The sequence below is a fragment of the Nycticebus coucang genome, chromosome 14 (genome assembly GCF_027406575.1).
Source record: "Nycticebus coucang isolate mNycCou1 chromosome 14, mNycCou1.pri, whole genome shotgun sequence".
Classification (NCBI taxonomy): Eukaryota; Metazoa; Chordata; class Mammalia; order Primates; family Lorisidae; genus Nycticebus; species Nycticebus coucang.
Genome location: NC_069793.1, coordinates 7,141,268 through 7,163,232, shown reverse-complemented (window position 1 = coordinate 7,163,232; position 21,965 = coordinate 7,141,268). Strand labels below are relative to the sequence as shown.

At 48.0% G+C, this 21,965-nt stretch overlaps 1 protein-coding gene across 1 annotated transcript; it reads left to right on the top strand.

Moving 5' to 3' along the window:
* On the top strand, nt 1-21,965 carry LOC128564272 (actin). Its single transcript, XM_053559772.1, has 8 exons — nt 1-309; nt 2,255-2,365; nt 7,293-7,377; nt 12,751-12,912; nt 13,012-13,074; nt 15,388-15,576; nt 17,869-18,050; nt 21,722-21,965. The coding sequence occupies exons 1-8, from the start codon at nt 1-3 to the stop codon at nt 21,863-21,865; spliced, it is 1,245 nt and encodes a 414-aa protein (XP_053415747.1). The 3' UTR covers nt 21,866-21,965.

Below are 21,965 nucleotides of genomic sequence, written 5' to 3'. Positions count from 1 at the left end.
ATGCACAGGGTTGAGGAGGCCGCAGATGCCCTCACTGTGACGGGGAGGCTTCCCCAACGGCCAGCACAGCCCGCCAGCCATCGCCCATCGGGCACCCACGAACGAAGCCACGTGCAGGGGAGCCCAGCCCCCCACCTCCTGCCACTCCTGAGAGCTGATCTCCCCGCCTGTGTCTTTCAGAATGTGCTGGAGGGGACAGTAGAGGAGGACTACTTCATCGGAGGAGAGGTTCAGAAGACCCAAGAGAAACTCGACCTGCAATGTCCCATTTCTCGGGCAACCATTACTGACTGGGATAACATAGAAAAGGTAGGCTGCAGCTGCTGTGGGACAGCTGTGGGCCGTGGGACAGGGTGTAATGGTGCCTCCCACGTATGGTATCATCAGGGTTCCGGAGCCTGGTGGTTGATGAGTCCTCGGTCCCACATGGTGAGAGTAACACATTTGTCCCTCTCTGTCTTAGTAATTGAGGTTTCTTTCTCTTTCTTTCTTTCTCTCTTTTTTTTTTTGAGTGTCACTCTGTCACCTTGAGTAGAGTACCATGACCTCATATGTCACAGCAACCTCAGACTCCTAAGCTCAGGTGATCCTCTTGCCTTAGCCTCCTGAGTAGCTGGGTCTACAGGTGCCACCATAACACCTGGGCAGTTTTTCTATTTTTAGTAGAGGTCAGGTCTCAATCTTGCTCAGGCTGGTCTCAAACTTCTCAGGCAATCCACCTGCCTCAGCCTCCCAGAGTGCTGGGATCACAGGCAGGAGCCACTGTGTCCAGTGTAACTGAGGTTCTGACCAGGCCGTGTGTGACTGGGCCGTGCATTGCCTTCAGAGATGTCCATGTCAGTTACCATGTCCTTGTCTTAGAGCTGATTTAACAAAGGGTAAAGACAGGTGGCTTCAACAACAGACATTTATTTCCTTATAATCCCAGGGGCCAGAGTGCAGGATGTCAGCAGGCTGCGGGGAGACCCTAGCCGAGGCCTCTCTCCTAGTTTTTGGTGTTTGCTGTCAATCTGGAGCATTCAATGACTGTCAGATGTGTCACCCCTTTCCCTGCCTTCCTTGTCTCTGGTGTCTTCCTCTGTGTCCAGCTCTCTCCTTTTTTATGAGGACTGCGGTCACATTGGACTGGGGGCTTCCCTTGCTCTCCTATTCACTCCTCTCCACTAAGGGCATCTGCAACAGCTCCATTCCCAAATGGGGTCACATGCTGAGGTGCTGGGGACTGAGACTTCCCTGGGATGGCACGGGTAGGAGATGGCCATCTGTGAGCCAGAGAGAGGCCCCAGAAGGAGCCTACTCTGAGACACTGTGTTCTCAGACTTCCGGCCTCCAGGCCATGAGACAATGAATTTGTGTTAAGCTGTCTGCCCGCAATGCTTAAGGCAGCCATGGGAACAAATTCACTAGGCTTTTTACCAATGTTGGATTATTTAGTCCTCACGACCCTCCGATCCTCCATTCTTTAGGGAGTATTTTCCATTATAAAGATGAGGAAACAGATTCATAAAGGTGACACCATCTGTCCAGTGCGGCACCTGCTGGGTGGTGGAGCTCTCCCTGTGTGACACCCGCTGCTGCCTGGGTCCCCAGCTCAGCCCTGTGGTCTTTTTTTCTTTTTTATTTCTTTTGAGACAGAGTCTACCTTTGTTGCCCTGGGTAGAATGCCATGGTGTCATGGCTCACAGAAACCTCAGACTCTTGGGCTCAAGCAATTCTCTTGCCTCCCGAATAGCTGGGACTACAGGCACCCGCCACAACACCCAGCTATTGTTAGAGATGGGGGTCTCATTCTTGCTCAGGCTAGTCTAGAACTTGTGAGCTTCAACAATTCACCCATCTCGGCTTTCCAGAATGCTGGGATTATAGGAGTGAGCCACCATGCCCAGCCTCAGCCCTGCAGTCTCGGTGGGCATATGTATCCCCCATCACACGATGAGAGACTCTGAAAGCACTGGGCCTTACCCATCTCTGGCTGCCCCTCTTCCTGACCCCAGGCCTGGTGTACAAACGGAGGTCATGTGTCCATCCTGTCCAAAGTCATACTCTGTCTTCCTGGTGGCTTCCTCAGGCCAGGATGCCTTACCTGTGACTCGGCAGTCACAAATGCTATTGAAAATACTGCTCGTCAAATAAATAATCATCTAACATAAATAAATAACATAAAACTCTGCCTGCTTGTGCAGGTGGGTCCTGCCCATTTGTAGAAGGCCACTGTGCCCTGGGACCCACTCACCGTGTCCCCCTCTCCCCCCAGATCTGGCATCACTCCTTCTACCAGGTGCTCCACATTGCCCCAGAGCAGCATCCTCTGATGGTGACAGAGCCACCTCTAAATGCGACATCCAACAGAGAGAAGGCCACAGAGGTATGGGGCCAGGTGCTGGGCGAGGGGAAGGAAGAGCCCTGGAGCCACCTCTGGGCCCCACCTTCTCTCTGCTCAGAAAGATGGAGATGAGAGATGTCCCTTTTGCCAATCAGGCCAGAGAGGATGGCCACCACTTGGGAGCTCCCCAGGGGGCCGGGCACTGGGCTGGGCATTGCAATGGTGATTACACGAGGCCTCCTGAGCAGCCTCCCTGGGGGCAGGGTGATTACTCCCTCCCCCCGCCCCCCAGTACAGCTGAGGAGGCTGGTGCAGTGGGGAGCTTAAGTAACTTGGCTAAGGTCACAGGCGAGTTGCTGGCATGTTCACCTGGATGCCCATGGCCCTGCTCTGCAGCTCTGTTCTCAGCCACTGTTCTATCCTCTGCAAAGGTCTGATTCTGATTATAAGTTCCCAAGTCTCTTCCCTAAGCCTTTCCCCCAGACCTGCCTGCAGGAAGGAAGTGCCCTGGCTGGATGGCCCTGGATTGAACTGGACGGTGGGATCTGACCAGGGCCAGGAGTGGTGAAGAAAGGCATGTGCAGGGTCCTCTTCAGGACTGCCGAGGTGGCCAGGTGGTGGTGGGGGCCCCAGGAGCCGCTGCCGGCTGCCCGTGTTCCCATCACTTCATTAGGCTGTCCTAATGAGGACACTGGTGAGCTAATTAAGCAAGCAGCAAGGTCTGACCACCTGGCCCAGAGCCCTGGAGCCCAGCAGTGTCTCCCGCAGGGAGCGGTGACCCCAAGGACAGGCCCAGGGCTCGAGATGCCATCTGCTCATGGCAGAGGCCCACACCATGGCCCAGAACTGGCAGCTCCATCTTCACGGTGCAGGTATGGGCCACCACCTCATGGGAAACCCAGCCCTGAGTGGCCGGTGAACCCTCCTTGGCACATGGACGTTATTATGGGTCACAGGCATGGAGCATGGCAGGGCTGCCCAGGCAGGGCACAGGGGGCACTCACTTTGAGAACACTGAGCCCCTATGAGGCCTCGGTGAGCCAGGGCAGGATAAGTGTAGGCCAGGGGACCCTCACCCCAACAGATTTCTCCTGAGACACAGACCGATGGGGCTTGAACAGACACGAAGAAAGGAATTCATTATGAGGAATTGGCTGAAGAGATTACGGAGCTGATAAGCTCTACAGCAAGCTGGAGACCCAGAGAGCCCACGTTCCGGTCCGAGTCTGAAGGAGTAAATCCACTGGCCCCGCAGACTCCCAGGCAGGAGGTTCTCCCTCTTACTCAGGTCTCCTATTTGTTCTATTTGAGCCTTTGACGGGTTGGACGGGGCCCCCACACAGGGGAGGACACCTGCTTTGCTCAGGTTCTGGATGCAAACGTCAGTCTCATCCAGGAATGCCCCCACAGGTACACCTGAGCAGTGCTTGGCCAAACATCTGTGCACCCTGTGGCCTAGTCAGCTTGACACACGAATCACTCTCACACAAACCACGGCTGGCACCCAGCCTGTCTCCGGCACTCCCCCGCCTCCCTGAGCCCCTTGCCTGCCTGTCTGGTACTCTTGAAATTCACCCCCTAATTCTATCAGGATCCAGGCAGGAAGCCAAAGATTCACTCACAAGGGGCGGTTCTCATGAGAGTTTAATAAAGAGATTACACACAGAGGTGGGCGTAAGCCTTGGACAGAGTGACATGAGAGGGTGCGGTGCTCTGGGCCCCAGGCCTGATGGAGCAGCAGGTGGTCACCAGCCAGAGGAGGGCTACTGCCCATCCCAGGTGCTGTGGCTGCAGAAGAGGGGCCCAGTAGGGAGCCAGCGGAGACATCAGTACTCCTCCCTTGATCTGCCTCTGTGACCCCAAGGGCAGAACCCCGTGGGCAGCCTGTGAAGAGAGATCCCAGGGCAGACAGCCTTGAGGAAGGTGTGGAGGCTTCTGCAGCCAAAGGCGACAGCAGCTACCTGCACTGGGAAGAAGGGAAAGGGACATTTTTGTGCTCGTGGCCCTGCCTTCACCTCCCCATCCCGCATGCCCTCCCAGCCTCTGTCCAGCAGCCTAACCTGCAGGACCTCAAGTGCACCGAGGAGGGCAGGGCTGACTTCCTTCCTGGAACTAGTCTGCGTCATAGCAGGATTTGGGGTGCTATGTGCCAGGAGGGACGCCACCACAGGGAGTAGCCCAGAGCACAAGGAAGGTCTCTCTGCATCAGGACCATAGGACCCCTGGCTCTGCCAGCACATGACACCTCGGGTGGACAACGGTCCTTGCTGTGCCTAAGTGTCCTTATCAGAAGGGTAGCAACAGTGTCTCCTTGGGGGTCCTGGTGAGGACGAAATGAGTTAGTACCTGTAAAGCACTCATAGGAGAGCTTCGTACACACCAGGCATTTGGCAAATGATGTTACTTACTGTTCCCAGGCCTCAGTATTCTCATCTTTAAAACAGGACCCTGAAGATCCTTCCGAGCTCTGTGACCTGGCCCCTCTGGCAGATCAGCAGGAGCTGAGGCTGGGTTTTATCTGTACTTTTTAAGGGAAAGCGCCTCTGGTTCAATCAAAAAGACAGCTCTGGGCCAGGCGTAGTGGTTTACGCCTGTAATCCTAGCACTCTGGGAGTCTGAGGAGGGTGGATTGCCTGAGCTCACAGCTTTGAGACCAGCCTGAGCTAGAGCAAGACCCTGTCTCTAAAAAATGGCTGGGCATTGTGGTGGGTGCCTGTGGTCCCAGCTATTTGGGAAACTGAGGCAAAAGGATTGCTTGAGCCCAGGAGTTTGAGGTTGCTGTGAGCTATGATGCCACAGCACTCTACCCCATGGTGACAAAGAGAGACTCTGTATCAAAAAAATAAATAAATAAATAAATAAATAAGAAAGAAAAAGAAAAAGAAGAAGAAAAAAAGCCCACCCTCCCCGGTGAAAGTGATCCTAGCCCTCTGGGAGGCTGAGGTGAGTAGATCACCTGAGCTCAGGAGTTCGAGACCAGCCTGGTAAGAGTGGGTACCTGTAGTCCCAGCTACTTGGGAGGCTGAGGCAAGGGGATCACTTGAGCCCAAGAATCTGGGGTTGCTGTGAGCCATGACACCATGACGTCTACCCAGGCATAAAGTAAGAGTCTGTCTCAAAACAAAAACAAAAAACCTTGCCCTCCCCTAGAGTTCATGCCCCCCCGCCCCCCACTGGGATCTGAATTTCAGGGGCACCAAAGACAGACCCAGACTCAAAGGTGCAGCCAGCCTGCCCTTGCTGTCTTTGGCAGTGGTCTGTGCTCTGAAGGCTCCGCGTGCCCCACCTGTGTGTTCACCTCCCTTGCACACAATGCCCATGTGGTTTCCACTTTGGGGCCCTTGTCAAAAAGCCACTATGAATAAATGAGAGCTAGTCTTAGCATGAATGTGTGTGTTCATGCCTCTCAGGTAAATGCCCAGGCCCACCTAGAAGGCCACTCCCTGGAAACAGGCATAAAAGCACTGCATTTTATGAGTAGCATGATCAGTGCCGTCACCCAGCCGTAATGTTGTTTTGTTAAAACACTGCCTTGGCCTAGCTTTCAGGTCTTGGCTAGAGGCCAGTCAGTTCCCCTTCTCGAGCAGTTGGCTAAGTCCACACTCCAACCACGACCCCTATCGAGCTCTCTTATTCTGGGGCCACCATGTACCTGCCTTGAATTGTCCTGGGGCCAAGTGCCAGTCACCTAAGGACGGCCTCTGGGCTCAGGAGCCCATGAAAGAATTTAAACAAGTCAATCCACAGGCCGCCTGAGGAACCAGCCTACACCACTCCTGCTGGCCACAGCTGAGCTGCCTGAACAGTTCTCAGAGCAAACCCCTGTGAGGCACCCTAGCAGCCTCTCTGGTCCAGAGCCGTAGAGAACAGATCTGCCCTTATCTGTCCCAGTGACACTGTGTTGGGTCCCAAACAACCTGCAGGACCAAAGAACCTGCAAGTCCTATAGAAGGCAGATCCGCCGGCACCCAGCTGACTTCATAGTCTTTGCCTGCCTGGAGGCCTGCAGCCTGTGGGCAGGCCCCAGCTCTGCCGCCTGCTGTTACATTCCTGTACCCCATCTCATGTGGACATGGGCAGAAAACAGCACACAGCTGGGAGGGCTCCCCCTGGGTGTGAAAGCTGGATGGTGTCCCACCTCTTCACTCCGTACACAGCTGGCATCCAGTAGGTATTTCTTTTTTATCTATTTATTCTTATTTATTTACTTATCTATAGAGACATGGTCTCACTCTGTCACCCAGGCTGCAGTGTGGTAGAGCGATCATAGCTCACTGCAGCCTGAGCTCCAGCGATCTTCCTGCCTCAGCCTCCTGAGTAGTTGAGACTACAGGTGCCACCATGATGCCTGGCTAATTTTCAAACATTTTTTTGTAGAGATGGGGTTTTGCTATGTTGTTCAGGCTGGTCTCAAACTCCTGGCCTCAAGTGATCCTCCTGCCTCAGCCTCCCAAAGGGCTGGGACCAGGGGTGTGAGTGGCTATGCCTGGCCCTGTAGATATTTCTTGAACGAAGTGTCTGGCTCTGGCATGCAGCTGATGTTCAATGACCATCAGCCATAGTCATGTCCATTATAATGAAACAGGACAGCACCCCAAGTTAAAATGCCAGGCACCTGTCAAGTTTCTCACCACCCAAGGGCAGAAAGGAACCTACACACAGTGAGAAAACAAAACAGTGGTCTGTGAAACTGTGTTACCCCCTAATCCAAGTGTCCCCACAGTCCTAGGAGGTAGCTGGGACGGGTGTGAACCCATTTACCACTGAGAAGCTGGCAGTGCCCGGAGCCTTTTAGGGCAGATCTGGTGTGAGGCAGAGCGACCTTCTGAGCCAGTGGTCTAGATGTGGGGGAGGGGGAAAGGGGAGGGTCTTGCAGGTGGGACCCCTGTTGCCTGGGTAATCAAAGAGAAGTGTACCCCAGCTCTGGCTGCCAGCCTGACCACTAGGGATTGCTAATGTTTTTCTGTAGATCCTGTTTGACAACTTCAATGTGCCGGCCCTGTATTTAGCCAACCAGGCAGTCCTTTCTATGTATGCCTCTGGACAAATCTCCGGTGAGTGACCTTGCAGAAGCCCCCTTCCTTGCAGCCCACACTTTCCTCATTCTGCTGACTGGTGACACCCCCTCCATGGTGGGTAGCCCACTCTCTCCTTGACAGGTAACCAAAGGAAAGAGAAACCACAAAAATCCCTCTCCAGCTCTATCCCCAACTGCCTTTCTTTACTCTCTCCTAGGTTAAACAATTCACTCTCAACATTTGATTAACACACTTTTTTTCTTTTCATTTCTTTCTTTCCTAGTTTCTTTTTTTTTCTGAGACAGAGTCTCACTTTGTTGCCCTGGGGAGAGTGCCATGACATTATAGTTCACATCAATTCAAAGTCTTGGGCTCAAGAAATCCTCTTGCCTCAGCCTCCCAGGTAGCTGGAACTACACACCTCCCACACAATGCCCAGCTAGTTTTTCTATTTTTAGTAGAGATGGGATCTCGCTCTTGCTCAGGCTGGTCTCGAACTTCTGAGCTTAGGCAATCAATCCACCTGCCTTGGCCTCCTAGAGTGCTAGATTACAGGTGTGGGCCACCACACTCAGCCGCATTTTTTTTCTTAACAGTTTTATTGAGGTGTAATTGACCCTACTAAATTGTACATGTTTAAGGCACACAATTCGAAAAGTTTTGGCACACAGATACACTCATGAAACATTCACCATAAGCAAGATAAGGAACATACCTGCCACCCCTAAAAGCTCTCCTCAAGCCCCCCACACTCTGGCCTCTCCAGTCTGTTCCCAGATAGCCACTACTCTGTCCCTACAGTTGAGTGTGCATTTTCTAGAATTTTGTATAGGTGGAATCATGAGGTGTATAGTCTTTTTTGTGTCTCTTTTTTCACTCAGCACAATTATCTGGAGAATCATCAGTGTTAATTTCTGTATTCATGGTTCATTTTTTATTGCTGAGTAGTATTCCATTGTATGAATACATCTGTGAGTGAACATTCCAGAGGACTCACACTGGAATGGCCCCCGGATGCCTACAATGGCGAGGGGGGTCAGAATGTTCCCTGACAGAGCAGAAAACTACTTTGGGGACAACTAAGTAAAATTCAGCAGCTTAGTGGAGTAGGGATATCCGCAGAGTTAGAGGATAAATAATTACCCTTGAGCCGAGACAATCTAGCCTAAAGGCTATAACTGCAGTGGTCCTCTTCTCATCCCTTAAGGTAACTTTGTCTGTCACTACTTAGCTCTGCCCTTGAGACTTGTTCTACGATTTAGTGCCTCTACCCTGATGACCTTTTCCATAATCAAAAGACTACCCCCATCATTGAATCATAAGACTATTAACTCTTTACTTCTTCATTCTTCAAACACACACCCTAAAATCTTAAATAAAAACCTCCTAAGAATTCGAATCGGGGTGGCACCTATCTGCCTCATTACAGGCTGGTACAGTGTCCATCTCTCCAGGTCTCAGCAGATTTTTTTCACACTCTGTGAGTTGATTTCTCAGCACTGTTTCTTCCTCTGACTCTGGACCCCAGGTGGTCAGGAAAGTCCTCTCTTGGGGAGTTCTCAGTCAAGCCTGTTGCAGCTCCTTCCTGAGCAGCAACAGCATCATACTTTGTTCATTCACCAAAAATGGGTATTTGGGTTATTTCCACTTTGGGGCTATTATACATAATGCTACTGTGAAATTTCATGTACAGTACAAGTCTTTGCATAGATACATGATTTTATTTCTTTGGGGTAAATACCTAAAAATGATCAGCATATGTTTAACTTTTAAAAAAAACTCTGCCAAACTAGTTGCCGAAGTGGTTGCATTGTTTGCATTCCCACCAGCCATGTTTGAGAGTTCCAGGTCCTCCACATATTCACCAACACTTGATGTGGTCAATCTTTCAATCTTAGCCATTCTAATAGGTGTGGCTATTTTGGTTTGGATTCCCACTCCTCTAACAATGAATGGTGTTGATCATTTTTTCATGTGTTTATTTGCCAATTCATACATCTGCTTCAGTGAAGTGTCTGTTCAGAGGTTTTGCCCAGTTTGTTCATCTTTGTGTTTTGAGGATTTTTTTTATATCCTGGATACACATGTTCTATCAGGTGTGTGTTTTGCAGATATTTGCTCCCTATATATGGCTTCAGTTTTCACTCTCCACACGTTGTCTTTTGAAGCTGAAGGTTATAATTCCTATGAAGTCCAATGTATCAATTTGGGTTTTTTTAAATGGATCATGCTTTTGGCATTAAGAAATATTAATATGTATGGCACTAAAATGTTTTCTGCTCTATCTTTTTCTAGAAGTTTTATAGATTCTAGTTTTATATTCAGTTCTACGATCCATTTTGAATAAATTTTTGTATATGGGGTAAGGTATGAATGAAGTGTGTGTGGATATGGAGAGAGAGAGAGAGAGAGAGAGGTCCTATTGTTCCTACACTATTTATTGAAAAGACTTACTATTTCTTCATTGAATTGCCTTTGCACAATTTTGAAAATTAGTTGTAAATTTGTGTATGGCTATTCTGAGCTCATTATCCTGCTCCATTAATCTATGTGTCTAATCCAGGGGTGTCCAACCTGCAGCCTGTGGGCCACAAGGTGATTTTATGAGGACTTTTTTTTTTTGCTTATCGCAGTGTCAGATATCATGAAAAGTATGCATAGGTCTTTTTTTTTTTTGTTAGCTAATCAGCTTTCTTTAGAGTTGTGTATTTTATATGTGGTCCAACATAACTCTTATTATTCCAGTGTGCATCAGAGCAAAAAAAAAAGGTTGAATACCCCTAGTTAAATCTATTTGTCTAAAGGTTGAAATCATTGTGTCTTGATTATTGAAGCTTTATAAAAAGACTTGACATACTGTGAGGTTGATGCTACCACTTTGGTCTTCTATTTCTGAAAATGTTTTGGCCATTCTAGGTCTTTTGCATTTCCATGTGAATCTTGACATCAGTTTGTCAATTCCTAAAAATGATAAAACAACAAAACTTCTTTGGGTTTTGATTGCAATTGTTTTGAATGTATAATTTGGTGAGAACTGACATCCTAAAAATAGTCTTTCAACTAATAAATATGGTATATTTGTCAGGTCTTCCTTCAGGTTTTGCATTTCTTTCATCAGATTTATGTCTAAGTGTTTCGTACTTATTTTTTTTGAGACAGAGTCTTATTCTGTTGCCCTAGGTAGAGTGTTGGGGCATTATCATAGCTCACTGCAACCTCAAACTCCTAAGCTCAAGCAATCCTCCTGCCTCACTCTCCCAAGTAGCTGAATTACAGGCATGCACCACAACTCCTGACTAATTTTTCTTTTTTCTTTTTGAGACAGAGTTTCACTATGTCACCCTCGGCGGAGTGCTGTGGGGTCACAGCTCACAGCAACCTTGAACTCTTGGGCTTAAGCGATTCTCTTGCCTCTGCCTCCCAAGTAGCTGGGACTACAGGTGCCCGCCACAACACCCAGCTATTTTTTTTTTTTTTTTTTGCAGTTGTTGTTTAGCTGGCCAGACCAGGTTTGAACCCACCAACTTTGGTGCGTGTGGCTGGTGCTGTAACCACTGTACGACAGGCGCTGAGCCTAATCTTTCTTTCTTTCTTTCTTTCTTTCTTTCTTTCTTTCTTTCTTTCTTTCTTCCTTCCTTCCTTCCTTCCTTCCTTCCTTCCTTCCTTCCTTCCTTCCTTCCTTCCTTCTTTCCTTTCCTTTCCTTTCCTTTCCTTTCCTTTCCTTTCCTTTCCTTTCCTTTCCTTTCCTTTCCTTTCCTTTCCTTTCCTTTCTTTCCTTCCTTCCTTTCTTTCTTTCTTTCTTTTTTGTAGAGACAAGCTCTTGCTCTTGCAGTCCTCCCACCTCAGTCTCCCAGAGTGCTAAGATTGCAGGCATGAACCACGGCACCCAACCTGTTTCGTACATTTTGATGCTATTGTAAATGGTATTTTTATTTCAATTTCTGGTTGTTCATTGCTATAATAGAAATGTAATTGATATTTGTATATTGATAATATGTTCTGATACTCTAACTAAACTTATTTATCAGGAGTAGCAGCTTTTTTGTAAATTTCATAGAATTTACTATTTAGGCGATCATATTTTCAAAATAAAGAAAATTTTACTTCATTATTTCCAAATTGGATGCTTTTTTTTCTTTGTGTGTGTGTAGTTTTTGGCCAGGGCTGGGTTTGAACCTGACACCTCCGGCATATGGGGCCGGCGCCCTACTCTTTTGAGCCATAAGAGCCACCACCACATTGGATGCTTTTTATTGTTTTTTCTTGCCTGGTTACATGGCTTAGGCTCCTTAGCACAACTTTGATTAGAGGACGTGAGAGCAGACAGTTTTGTCTTGTTCCTGATCTGAGAGGGCGATTATTCAGTCTTACAGCATTAAGTACAATGTAGCCGTAGGTTTTTCACAGATGTCCTTTATCAACTTGAGGAAGTTATGTATTCTTAGTTTGCTCAGACTTGGTTTTAATCAGAAATGTTAGATTTTGTCAAATGCATTTTCTGCATCTGTCGTTATGATCATATGGATTCTCTTTTACTTCTTTGAGATGGTGAATTACATGAATTCTAGAATGGTAAAGCAAGCTTATGTTCCTGAGACAAAACCCATTTGGTCATAAAGTATTCTCTTCATATATTTATAAAATTTTGTTTGGAGTGATAATGGCCGACCATCTTCTTTTCTTGAAGCAGCCCATCCCTCAGGGATCACTGTGCTTTGTTGTCTGATGTCTAACATCTTGACAATAAATGTTGTGCTCTCTTTTACTTGTTTTAGGTGGGAGGGGAATACTCCTGGTTCTGTTTTTCAGCTAGAAGTGGAAGTCCTTCTGACTAACGTTTGCTTCATTTTAACTCTCAGCTCTTGGTTGTTAGACTCAACAGGGGAAAGGAGCCAAATGCCCAGACTCGCAAGCAGCTCTGGACAGCTCCAGAAGCTCCTGTGTTACACAAAATAAGACCATGCAATCTCAATACACTGCACCCTTTGGACTAGCACAGAGAGTTTGGCTTGCCAGATAAAATGTACACCTCCTCCACCACACCAGATTCTCCAGACATTGGGTGCCTTCTGGAGAATCCCTGTGCCCACATCGATGCATGGAATTCTTTAGAGAAAAAGTGTTAAGATCATGAATTCTTCCTCCTCTTTTACTTCTTTGGCAACTACTGCTAGTAACTAATATCTGCATGTCCTAGTTTAATAAGAAAACTTGCTGGTTTCTGTCCGAACTAGCCAGTCCTTTGTTCTACTCTACTACCACACTCCCCAAAGAAGGAAGAAAGCTTCCTCCTGAGAACTTCTTCCTTCTCCAAGTATCCCACCCTCTACCTTCTCTTCTTGCAGAATGAATGATTTACAGGGATGCCACTCACTCTACATTATGATACTGGCATGTTCTCTTATCTAGGAACAACAATTGAATCTGGAGAAGGAATGACATACTTTGTGCCCGTCATGGATGGCTGTTCTTTGAATCAGTCGACCTTGCAGGTGGATATAGCAGGCCAAGACCTCACCTTATATCTCTCACAACTGCTGTCAGATAATGGGAACATTTTTGTGAGCACAGGTAGGAAATTACTATTCTTGGACAGGTTAACTAGTTCTTGGGATGTAAAGCCTACTTGACCTTTATTTAGGTTCTAAAAATAACCCTGTCTATATTTAGGGAAATGCAGTGGACCTGATGATGATGACATGGACAATGATGATGATAGTGTTGATGACGACTGTAAGGATGATGATAGTGACAGTGGTGATGATAATGATGATGGTGATGATATTGATGATGATTGTTGTGGTAATGATTGTGGTGATGGTGAGGTGATGATGGTCAGGATGAAGATGATGGTGATGGTGGTGATGATGGTTGTGGTGATGATGGTGGTGGTGATGGTAGTGATGGTGATGACCATAGTGATGATGGTGGTGATGGTGACGATAGTGGTGTGATAGTGATGATGGTGGTGGTAATCATGGTGGTGATGATGGTGAGAATGGTCATGGTAATGATGGTGGTGATGGTTGTGGTAGTGATGATGGTTATGCTGGTGATGGTGATAGTGATGACAGTTTTGATGATGATGACAATGCTGGTGGTGATGGTGATGGTAATGGTGGGGATGGTGAAGATGGATGGTCATGGCAAAGATGGTGATGATGGTTGTAGTGATGATGGTGGTGGTGGTGATGATGTTGGTGATGATTGTGATGGTGATAGTGATGATGGTGTTGATGGTGATGATGATGGTGATAATGATGGTGGTGATGTGATCATAATTATGAGGATGATGAGTTCAGCCTTATAGAGAACTTACCCTGTGTGAGGCACTGGGCCAAGTAAACATTTCACATACATCTCTTATGGCCTCTTGTTATAAGAGAAGAAACAATCATTTCAATTGTAAGAAGAAGAAACTTAGAAAGGTTAGGAGATTTGGCCAACATCCCATAAGAAGTAGGTACAACAGCTGAGATATGAACCCAAGAACTCCAGATCAGTGATCTTCAACCTTTTTTGGCACCAGAGACCATTGTCCATGGAAGACATTTTTTCCATGGATTGGTAGATGGGGGTGGAGCACATTAGATTTTCATAAGGAGCATGCAACCTAGTTCCCTCAAAGCTACAGTTTACAGTAGGGTTCGCACTCCTATAAGAATCTAATGCTGCTGCTGATGGGACAGGCAGGGCATGGGTGGTAATGTGAGCGATGGAGTCTAACTGTAAATACTGATGAAACATCACTCGCTAACCTGCCACTGACCTCCTGCTGTGTGACCTTGTTCCTAACAGGCCATGGACCAGTACCAATCTGCAGCCGAGGGGCTGGTGTCTGCAACTCCAGACAAGGCATTGCCTGTCCCGCATTGCAACCAGTTCCTGGACTGGATTCCCAAACTGTGTAACCTGTGTGGCTCCCAATCCTGACAAGCCCATAATTCTGTGTTAGCTTTTAGGTTTTCCCAAATAAGAGCTCTATGTCCAAAATAAGCAAAATATAAAACCCTGAAAGAATAGCAGCAGTTAGAAGAAAGGTGGGAAAAATTGACTGGGGCAAGGTCGAAGCATATTACCAACACCTCACACTCAGCAAGATTATCATGTGCGTGATTTTGCCTCCTCCTTACAACAACCCTGTGAGGGATGATTAAGCCCATTCTTGCAGACGACTATGAGAAGGAATAAGAGGACAACGTAGGTGTGTAGAGCCAGGAATTTGGCAGAGATGGCATTTGAACCCAGATTTCTCTCACCAAGGCCCCAATGAGGTGAAGAAAGTGCAGCATCAGGAAGTGCAGCATCCAGAGTCAGGGAGAGAGAAAGAAATGATAACAGTCTCTGTGGCTGCAGGTAAAGTGGTCAGGAAAGGTCTGAAGAGTGTCCACAGGGCGTTGGAACTGAGAGACAGGACAGATCCAGGCAAGAGCAGGTGAGACGGAGCAAGTGAAAGGAGAAGTCAGATGTCAGTGGCTGAAGAGCAAGTGAGATTCCAGGCAGGGGGTTCCCTTGGGCCCAAACTAAACAATGATGGTAGATAAAATATGCAACTGTGACACCAAAAGACACAGCTATGTTTGAAACTTGTTGTCAGCCCCCTGAGAACGGGAGGGATGTCGCCTTACAGAGATTTCCAGGCCAGGCGTTTCGACTGGCTGTGGGCCAGTTCTCCAGAGGAGTGGGCAGTTGTGGGCAGTCAATAGGCACCACGCAGCACAGTGGGGGTCCCCAGCCCCTCCTGAGGTAGTGGGTAACAGAGCTGAGCCTGATTCTCTAGCCCCCCTAAAACATACATCATAGAAGAGTCTCAACTTACAAAATGTTGAAGGTGTCTAGGCCCTAACTCATTCAGGACACCCCTAGTCTATTGTTTTCTTCCACAAAATCAGGTCTCAGCACATGGCCCAGATCAAGAGAAACTAGAGCATGAGACAAACATGGAAACAGCGGCAACAAGGCGCATCCCGTCCTGCCTGTGAGGAGCTTCCGGGACTCAGCTCTTTCTTACCTTGTTCTATTTGGTGCTTTCCCTGTGTCCCACAGCTGACCTGGATTACATCAGGAATGTGAAGGAGAAGTGTTGCTATGTGGCCTTGGACTTCAACATGGAAAAGATGAAAACTGACTTGCCTTCTTGCCAACAGCAATATCAGCTTCCCGATGGCCAAGAGATCACCCTGGGCCAGGAGCGTTTCTTCTGCCCCGAGGTGCTCTTCCAGCCAGACCTCATAGGTGGGTCCACGGGCAGGGACAGAAGTTAGCTCAGCGGAGCACACCGTAAGAAAGAAGGGATAAGAACAGCCAGGGGGGTACTCTGGTTTGAGTAGCAAATAGGTCCCCCATTTCAAAACCTCCTCCCCTATCAGCTGTCACTACCTAAGCACCTACTGTGTGCCCATTGCTTTTCCAACCCTGGTAGGTAAGCTATGTCTTTGACTCCTTCTCCAGATCTCATTTACCTTTTTTTATGAGGAGAAAACTTGCTGAAGAGTATCAAATCATTTTCACATGTGTTTAAGTACTGTACTGGACTGCACACCTTGTTTCATAATCTACAACCTGTACTCTGCCTATGTACAAAATGATCTGAAATATAAAAATTGAGATAATTAAAATAGGAAAGTAACAACTATAGATAAGGAGGGAGATTTAAAAATGTGGCTGATCTAGAGATTTTATTTTTTTTTTATTAGTATTAGATCATAGCTGTGTACATTAATGTAATTATGGGGCACCATGCACTGGTTTTGTAAACAGTTCGACACATTTTCATCAAGCTGGTTAACATAGCATTCCTGGCATTTTCTTAGTTATTGTGTTAAGACAATCATATTCTGCATTCGCTAAGTTTCACATGTACCCTTGTAAGATGCACCGCAGGTGTAATCCCACCAATCACCCTCCCTCTGCCCAACCTCCCCCCTCTCTCTCCCCCTTCCCCATATCCTTAGGTTATAACTGGGTTATAGCTTTCCTATGAAATTTAGGTTCATAGTAGGGCTGAGTACATTGGATACCTTTTCTTCCATTCTTCAGATACTTTACTAAGAAGAATATGTTCCAGTTCCATCCATGTAAACATGATCTAGAGATTTTAAATGAACACTGAGTGGACTGAATTCTCTGACAGGCGGAGCAGAATAGGAAAAATGGCAGATCATAAATGCCTATTGATGGCAAAATGACATCTGGTCAGAAGTCATAGAAAACTGAACATTTGGCCAGGCGCTGTGGCTCATGCCTATAATCCTAGCACTCTGGGAGACCGAGGCAGGTGGATTGCTTGAGCTCAGAAGTTCAAGACCAGCCTGATCAAAAGTGAGACCCTGTCTCTACTAAAAATGGAAAAACTAGCCTGGTGTTGTGGTGGTCACCTGCAGTCCCAGCTACGCAGGAGGCTGAGGGGGGAGGATCACTTGAGTCTAAGAGTTTGAGGTTGCTGTGAGCTATTGTGTCACAGCACTTAACACTAGGGTGACAGAGTCAGACTCTGTCTCAAAAACAAAAACAAATACAAAATAAAACAAACAATCGTTCCCCAAACAGATTCTTATAGTACTTTGTTACATTCATAAGGGACAAAGAGAATCAAAGCCGGACCATTCCCGCAGAATGGGGACCCAGTGAGCACGTTATACTTCCCTGAGTCAGTGGTTTGTCTTTGTTTTCCCTTTAGACTGTGCAGGGGACAAGGTGGTCTTAAAAACATGGTCTGCACCAAAAATATCAAGTGATAAGCACAGAAGTCTCTGAAGTTCTTTACTCAGCCAGTGAATGGGAGCCCAGCCCCAGAATCCTGGTGCTAGGTCTGTCCTAACCGCCTGCTGGGATGAGCTTTTCAGGGCTTAGCCCAAGGCTATTCAGCGGATTGGCCTCACAACAGGGACGTGGAGGTAGTGGCTGGCACCACCTGCCCCTCCCAGAAGCTCACAACATTGAACAGAAAATAACACTACACACACATGTTGTAATGGCTGTTCTTATTATTATACTTGAGTTTATGTGGTCAAATAGTGACCAAAGGATGGATTGACCAATATTGGTTTTCAAAGGCCACTGGAGTGAAGATGCTGCCTCTATAGAAATCTTTTGATAAAATAACTGATACCAAAGCTTTGAAAACTGATAATTGCTAATAACATTGGAATGTAAATTTTCTAGGATGAGAGAGAATTAATACTTAATTCATTCGCTGCGAGCAGTTGAATTCTGGGAGTGTCCGGCAGTCCACAGACTTACCTTGTTAAAATCACCAGGGGCAGGTGGCACCTGTGGCTCAAGGGGGTAGGGCGCCTGTTCCATATGCCAGAGGTGGCGGGTTCAAACCCAGCCCTGGCCAAAAACTGCAAAAAAAAAAAGAAAAAAAAATCGCCAGGGGCCTCTTGGTGCTAAGGTCATGGAGCCCCCTGGGACTGGAGGCAGAGGGGGCCCCTCCAGCCCAGGGCCCTCAGCTGGAAGGGAGGAGCCCAGGGGCGCAGACAGCCTCTGACTTGAAAACTTCGTTTTCTCTACCTGTCCCGACAGGGAGAAGCACCCTTGGAATACACATGCTGGCCTTCCAGAGCGCTGCCTCCTGCGAATCTGCCTTCCACAAGGCTCTCTTCGGCAACATGCTGTTGTTGGGAGGGACTGCCTCCTTCTCTGGCTTGCAATCCCGGATGCAGAAGGAACTGCTGGGCCTGGTTTCCCCTACGTTCACCTTGAAGGTAAGCTTCTGCCAACCCCTCCCTGGAGGGCTTTCCCAGTTCATTTCACAGATATTTCTAGAATGCTATGGATGTGCCAGGCATGGCTGGTAGTGCTTGGGGAAGCATCCATAAACAAAAAGGTCAAAATTCCTTGGGGCTTTCATTCTAGTGTGGGGGAGAAAGCCGGAAGCAACACAGGTAAACATGGTGGATGGTGAGGCCGTGCTGGAGGGGTGTGAGCCAGAGGGAAGGCACAGCCCCGGAGAGAGAGGGCGGTGGCCAGGCTTGGGGTGTTCAGTGCAGGGTGCCAGAGTGGGTCTTCTCTAGGTGATACTCGGTAAATACTTGAGGATGTCTGGGGAACAGCGTCCAGGCAGGGGAACAGCCCCCAGGCAGGGGAACAGCCCATTTGGTGGCCTAGAGGCTTCCTTCCTGGAGCAAAGGGCAAGGAAGGGCTGCTGGGGTGGCATGAGGGCAGAGAAGCTGCATGCAGCTCTCCTCTGCGGGGAGCTGGAGACAACCAGAAGGTTTGAGCAGAGAAGGGACAATCCAGGTGGGCCTGGGGGGACAGCTTAGGCTCCCATGCAGAACACAAGCTGCCAAGAGGCTGGAACTGTCTGGATGAGGCTGGGTTGGGGCAGGAGGGACAGGGTCACCCACTCACTTCCAGCTGAGCTCAGCAGCTGCCCCACCAACCTAATCTCTTCTGGGTAACTAAAAGTGTTTTCACCCCGTGGGGGCCCCTGTGCTGAGGGCTGTCCCCAGTGCACACTTCACTTCTCTGGCCTGTTCTCTGCCTGTCTCTGGCCTCATGGCCTCTGCCGCTGCTGGCTGTCTGGGGTCAGGTGCTGCATGATGTACTATGCATAGCTGGATCTGAATCCTTCCCACCACACCAGCTGGCCCTCGAGCTGACTGCAAACTCCATTGATCAACCTTTTGGCACTCTTGGTGTGTTCTGCTGCAGGCTCATGGGAGACCCTCACTAGGAGGACACCACTGTCTTTAGGTCTGTTGGTCAGGGTCCTCCACTGCCATCTGCATCCTGCACGGGGGTGGGGAAGGAGCAGCCATCTCAGAGCTTCACCCCCTCTCTAGACCTGGCTCATTGCCACTGTCTCTCTGTTCCTGCCACCCAGCTTTGAAACAGACACTTAGCAAGGAGACTTCATCCAGGGTCCAGAGGCAGGAGCCACAGACTCACTCCCTTCTATCCTTAGAACAGCAGACTTCTCTGGAGGATTCTTCCCCCACCACCATCAGCCCACCTGGGGTTTTAGGTCTGGCTCCAAGCAGGACACCCCTCCCAGGGAGAACTTTCTGGCCTGTGTCCTTGGTGTGTTTTCTGCACCTGCTGAGACTCTCCTCACTCTCCTCACTCAGCTCCCTGCATCCTTCCCTTCCTTTTCCTTAGCGCGTTCACTAGATTTGTAGACCAGGGTGATACTTGAAAGTGGACACACAGCAGTGATCCTTGCTCTGGGTGGTGTGAGTTCTGCCTCCAGAACCATGGAGAAGAGTTGGGGACTCTGTGGAGAGACAAATGCATCAGCTAGTATGACAAAGAAACTTTGTCCAAGTGCGGCTCACTTCTTAAGTCGTCAGCCCTCTTTACGTGGGTCATTAAAACCCATGTAATACTGGAAAACTGTTAATCTATTTCTTGCCTTCCTAAGTCCACAGCCCTCATTCTCTTGCCTAATATCACGAGCATTTACATAATATTAGAAAATTGTCATCCCTTCCATCCCCTCTCTCTTAAGTCTTCAGTTTTCATCTCATATTCTATTCTGGGCATCCCTCCTCTCAGCTCTCCAGATCTCTCAAGGCTTTTATGTGCAATGAATTTTTGGTAAATAAGAATGGAAAGCTACTACCTAGGCTGGTATGGAAGACAGATTAAAATCGAATATCGTATCTAAGTTTCTTGACTACATTGTAAAGAGGATCTCTTGGGCACCTTTGTCCTGCCAGTTGTGGCTGGGCTATGTTTCCGTCCAAGCCCTTCCATCCTTCTGAGCCGTCAAGGTACCCTCCACTGTCCCTACACCACCCCCAGCAAAACCTCCTCTGTATGAAGCTCAACGGTAACACATGTTGCCCATAACTCTGTTATAATTTAGCTCTTCTCTGTCTTCCTCTCCTGTCTAACCCATCCCTGGAAGGGATAGGGAGGTAGATTCACCTGTGACCATCCATAAAGCTCATTAAGTTGTTTGACTAAAGAAGAGAAGATTTCTCTCCCTCAAATGAACTTGTCCACCTTGAGACAGCAGCTAGTTCTAAAGGGCCCAACTCCTAAACACATGTGATTTGTTCTCCCAGCAACCTAAGCCCCGCTGTGATGGCTGCTTTTGAGCAAAAATTTTGGCTATTATTTCCCCCATCCCTTTAGAGTGTTTTTTCCCCCCTTATAATCCATTTCTAGATGTGGATTTTCAGAGCCAGAAATGCACACACAATTTGAGGCTTTTTGAACAGATGGCCAGATTGCCCGTGGAAACATGGAGCATCTCATCCCATCCCAGCGTGGGTGAGATGGCCCCGTACCCACATCCCCACCAGCATGGGGGCCATCATTTTTAGATCCTTTTTGCCAACCTGACAAATGGGGGGGAAATGTTTGTTGTTCTTTTCTCTTTTTCTTTTTAAACATATTTTGTAGAGCAGACAGAACTGAGGCTCCTGGGTACCTGAGAGCGGCTGTTTCTCTGCTCCTGATGTATTGATCCTACAGGTGCTTTTGTTCCCCCGTCTGACTCTTTCTTTTTCTTAAAGTTGCAGTGACAAATAATCAATACCAGCAAGTGGTTTCCAAGCCAAGCACAGCTCTGCGGTGCAACAGGGCCCGTGGGTGTTGGTCTGGGAGTCTGAGAACTCACCTGCGCCCACATCCACCTCTATCTGGAGCTTGGGTTTTTCAAATCCCAGTTCAGAGCTGTGTCCCTGCAGTCCACTGAGTGATGCATTTGATTTCTACATCTCAGAATAGTGCACACACTCTGATATTATTTACCTAAGTACCTTAAGAAACGGTAGTGAATGGATGAGAACAACAGCTGTCCCACCCTGAGCAAGTGACTTTAACCTTCTTGAGCATCTGTGCCCCAACTTGGTAAATGGGAGTAGAAGGTTTTTACCTCCTCCCAGCCCAGGTGACCTGACCTGGGGTGAGAAACACTGCTCTCTCTGCCCAAATAGTAGCCAAAAGAAATACGCACGTTATAGATTTTGGCATGAAAGGGAGAGCCAAGTACAAGTGGGAGAAAAATCTCCAGAGCGCCACGTCACAATGTAGAAAGAATTTCTCTGTAGTACTTGATTATCTGGGATTGATTGATTTTGCTTATCCATGTTTTCTAATTTTTTCTACAAAATACATATGCCTTATGCATACTCATTATATACCTATAAAGCATGTATTTTTTAAATGCCAAGGGTAGGAGCCCTCTGTGCTCTTGTGCATTTTATCTGCTAGTTTAAAGCTACAGGAGGTAGGTGTGGACTGTGCAGCGTCTCTGATGGCAAGTAAGAAACTGCGCCTGCGGGGAGGGAGAAGCAGCAGGTGGCCGCTGCGCTTCCCCAGTTTACAGTGGCATTTTGATGTTTGTTTCTTCCCCTTCGTCCCCCCACCTTCTTCTCCCTCCCCTCCCTGACTCTCCTCTCTCCTCTTCCTCAATCCTGTCCAGGTGTCCATCTGTCCGTATTCCATATATGGCACTTGGGTAGGAGGTTCCATCCTGGGCTCCCTGTCTACATTCCAGGACGTGTGGATCACCAGGAATGAGTATGAGGAGGTGGGCTCTTCTATCATCAGTAGAAGAAGCTTCTAACTTGTGGGTTTCTGGACCTCCTGCCCCTGCTGTCTATTTCAATTCCAGATGGAAAAACCAACTCAGCTGCTTGGGCCCTTCCACCCTTCAGGCTTCAATA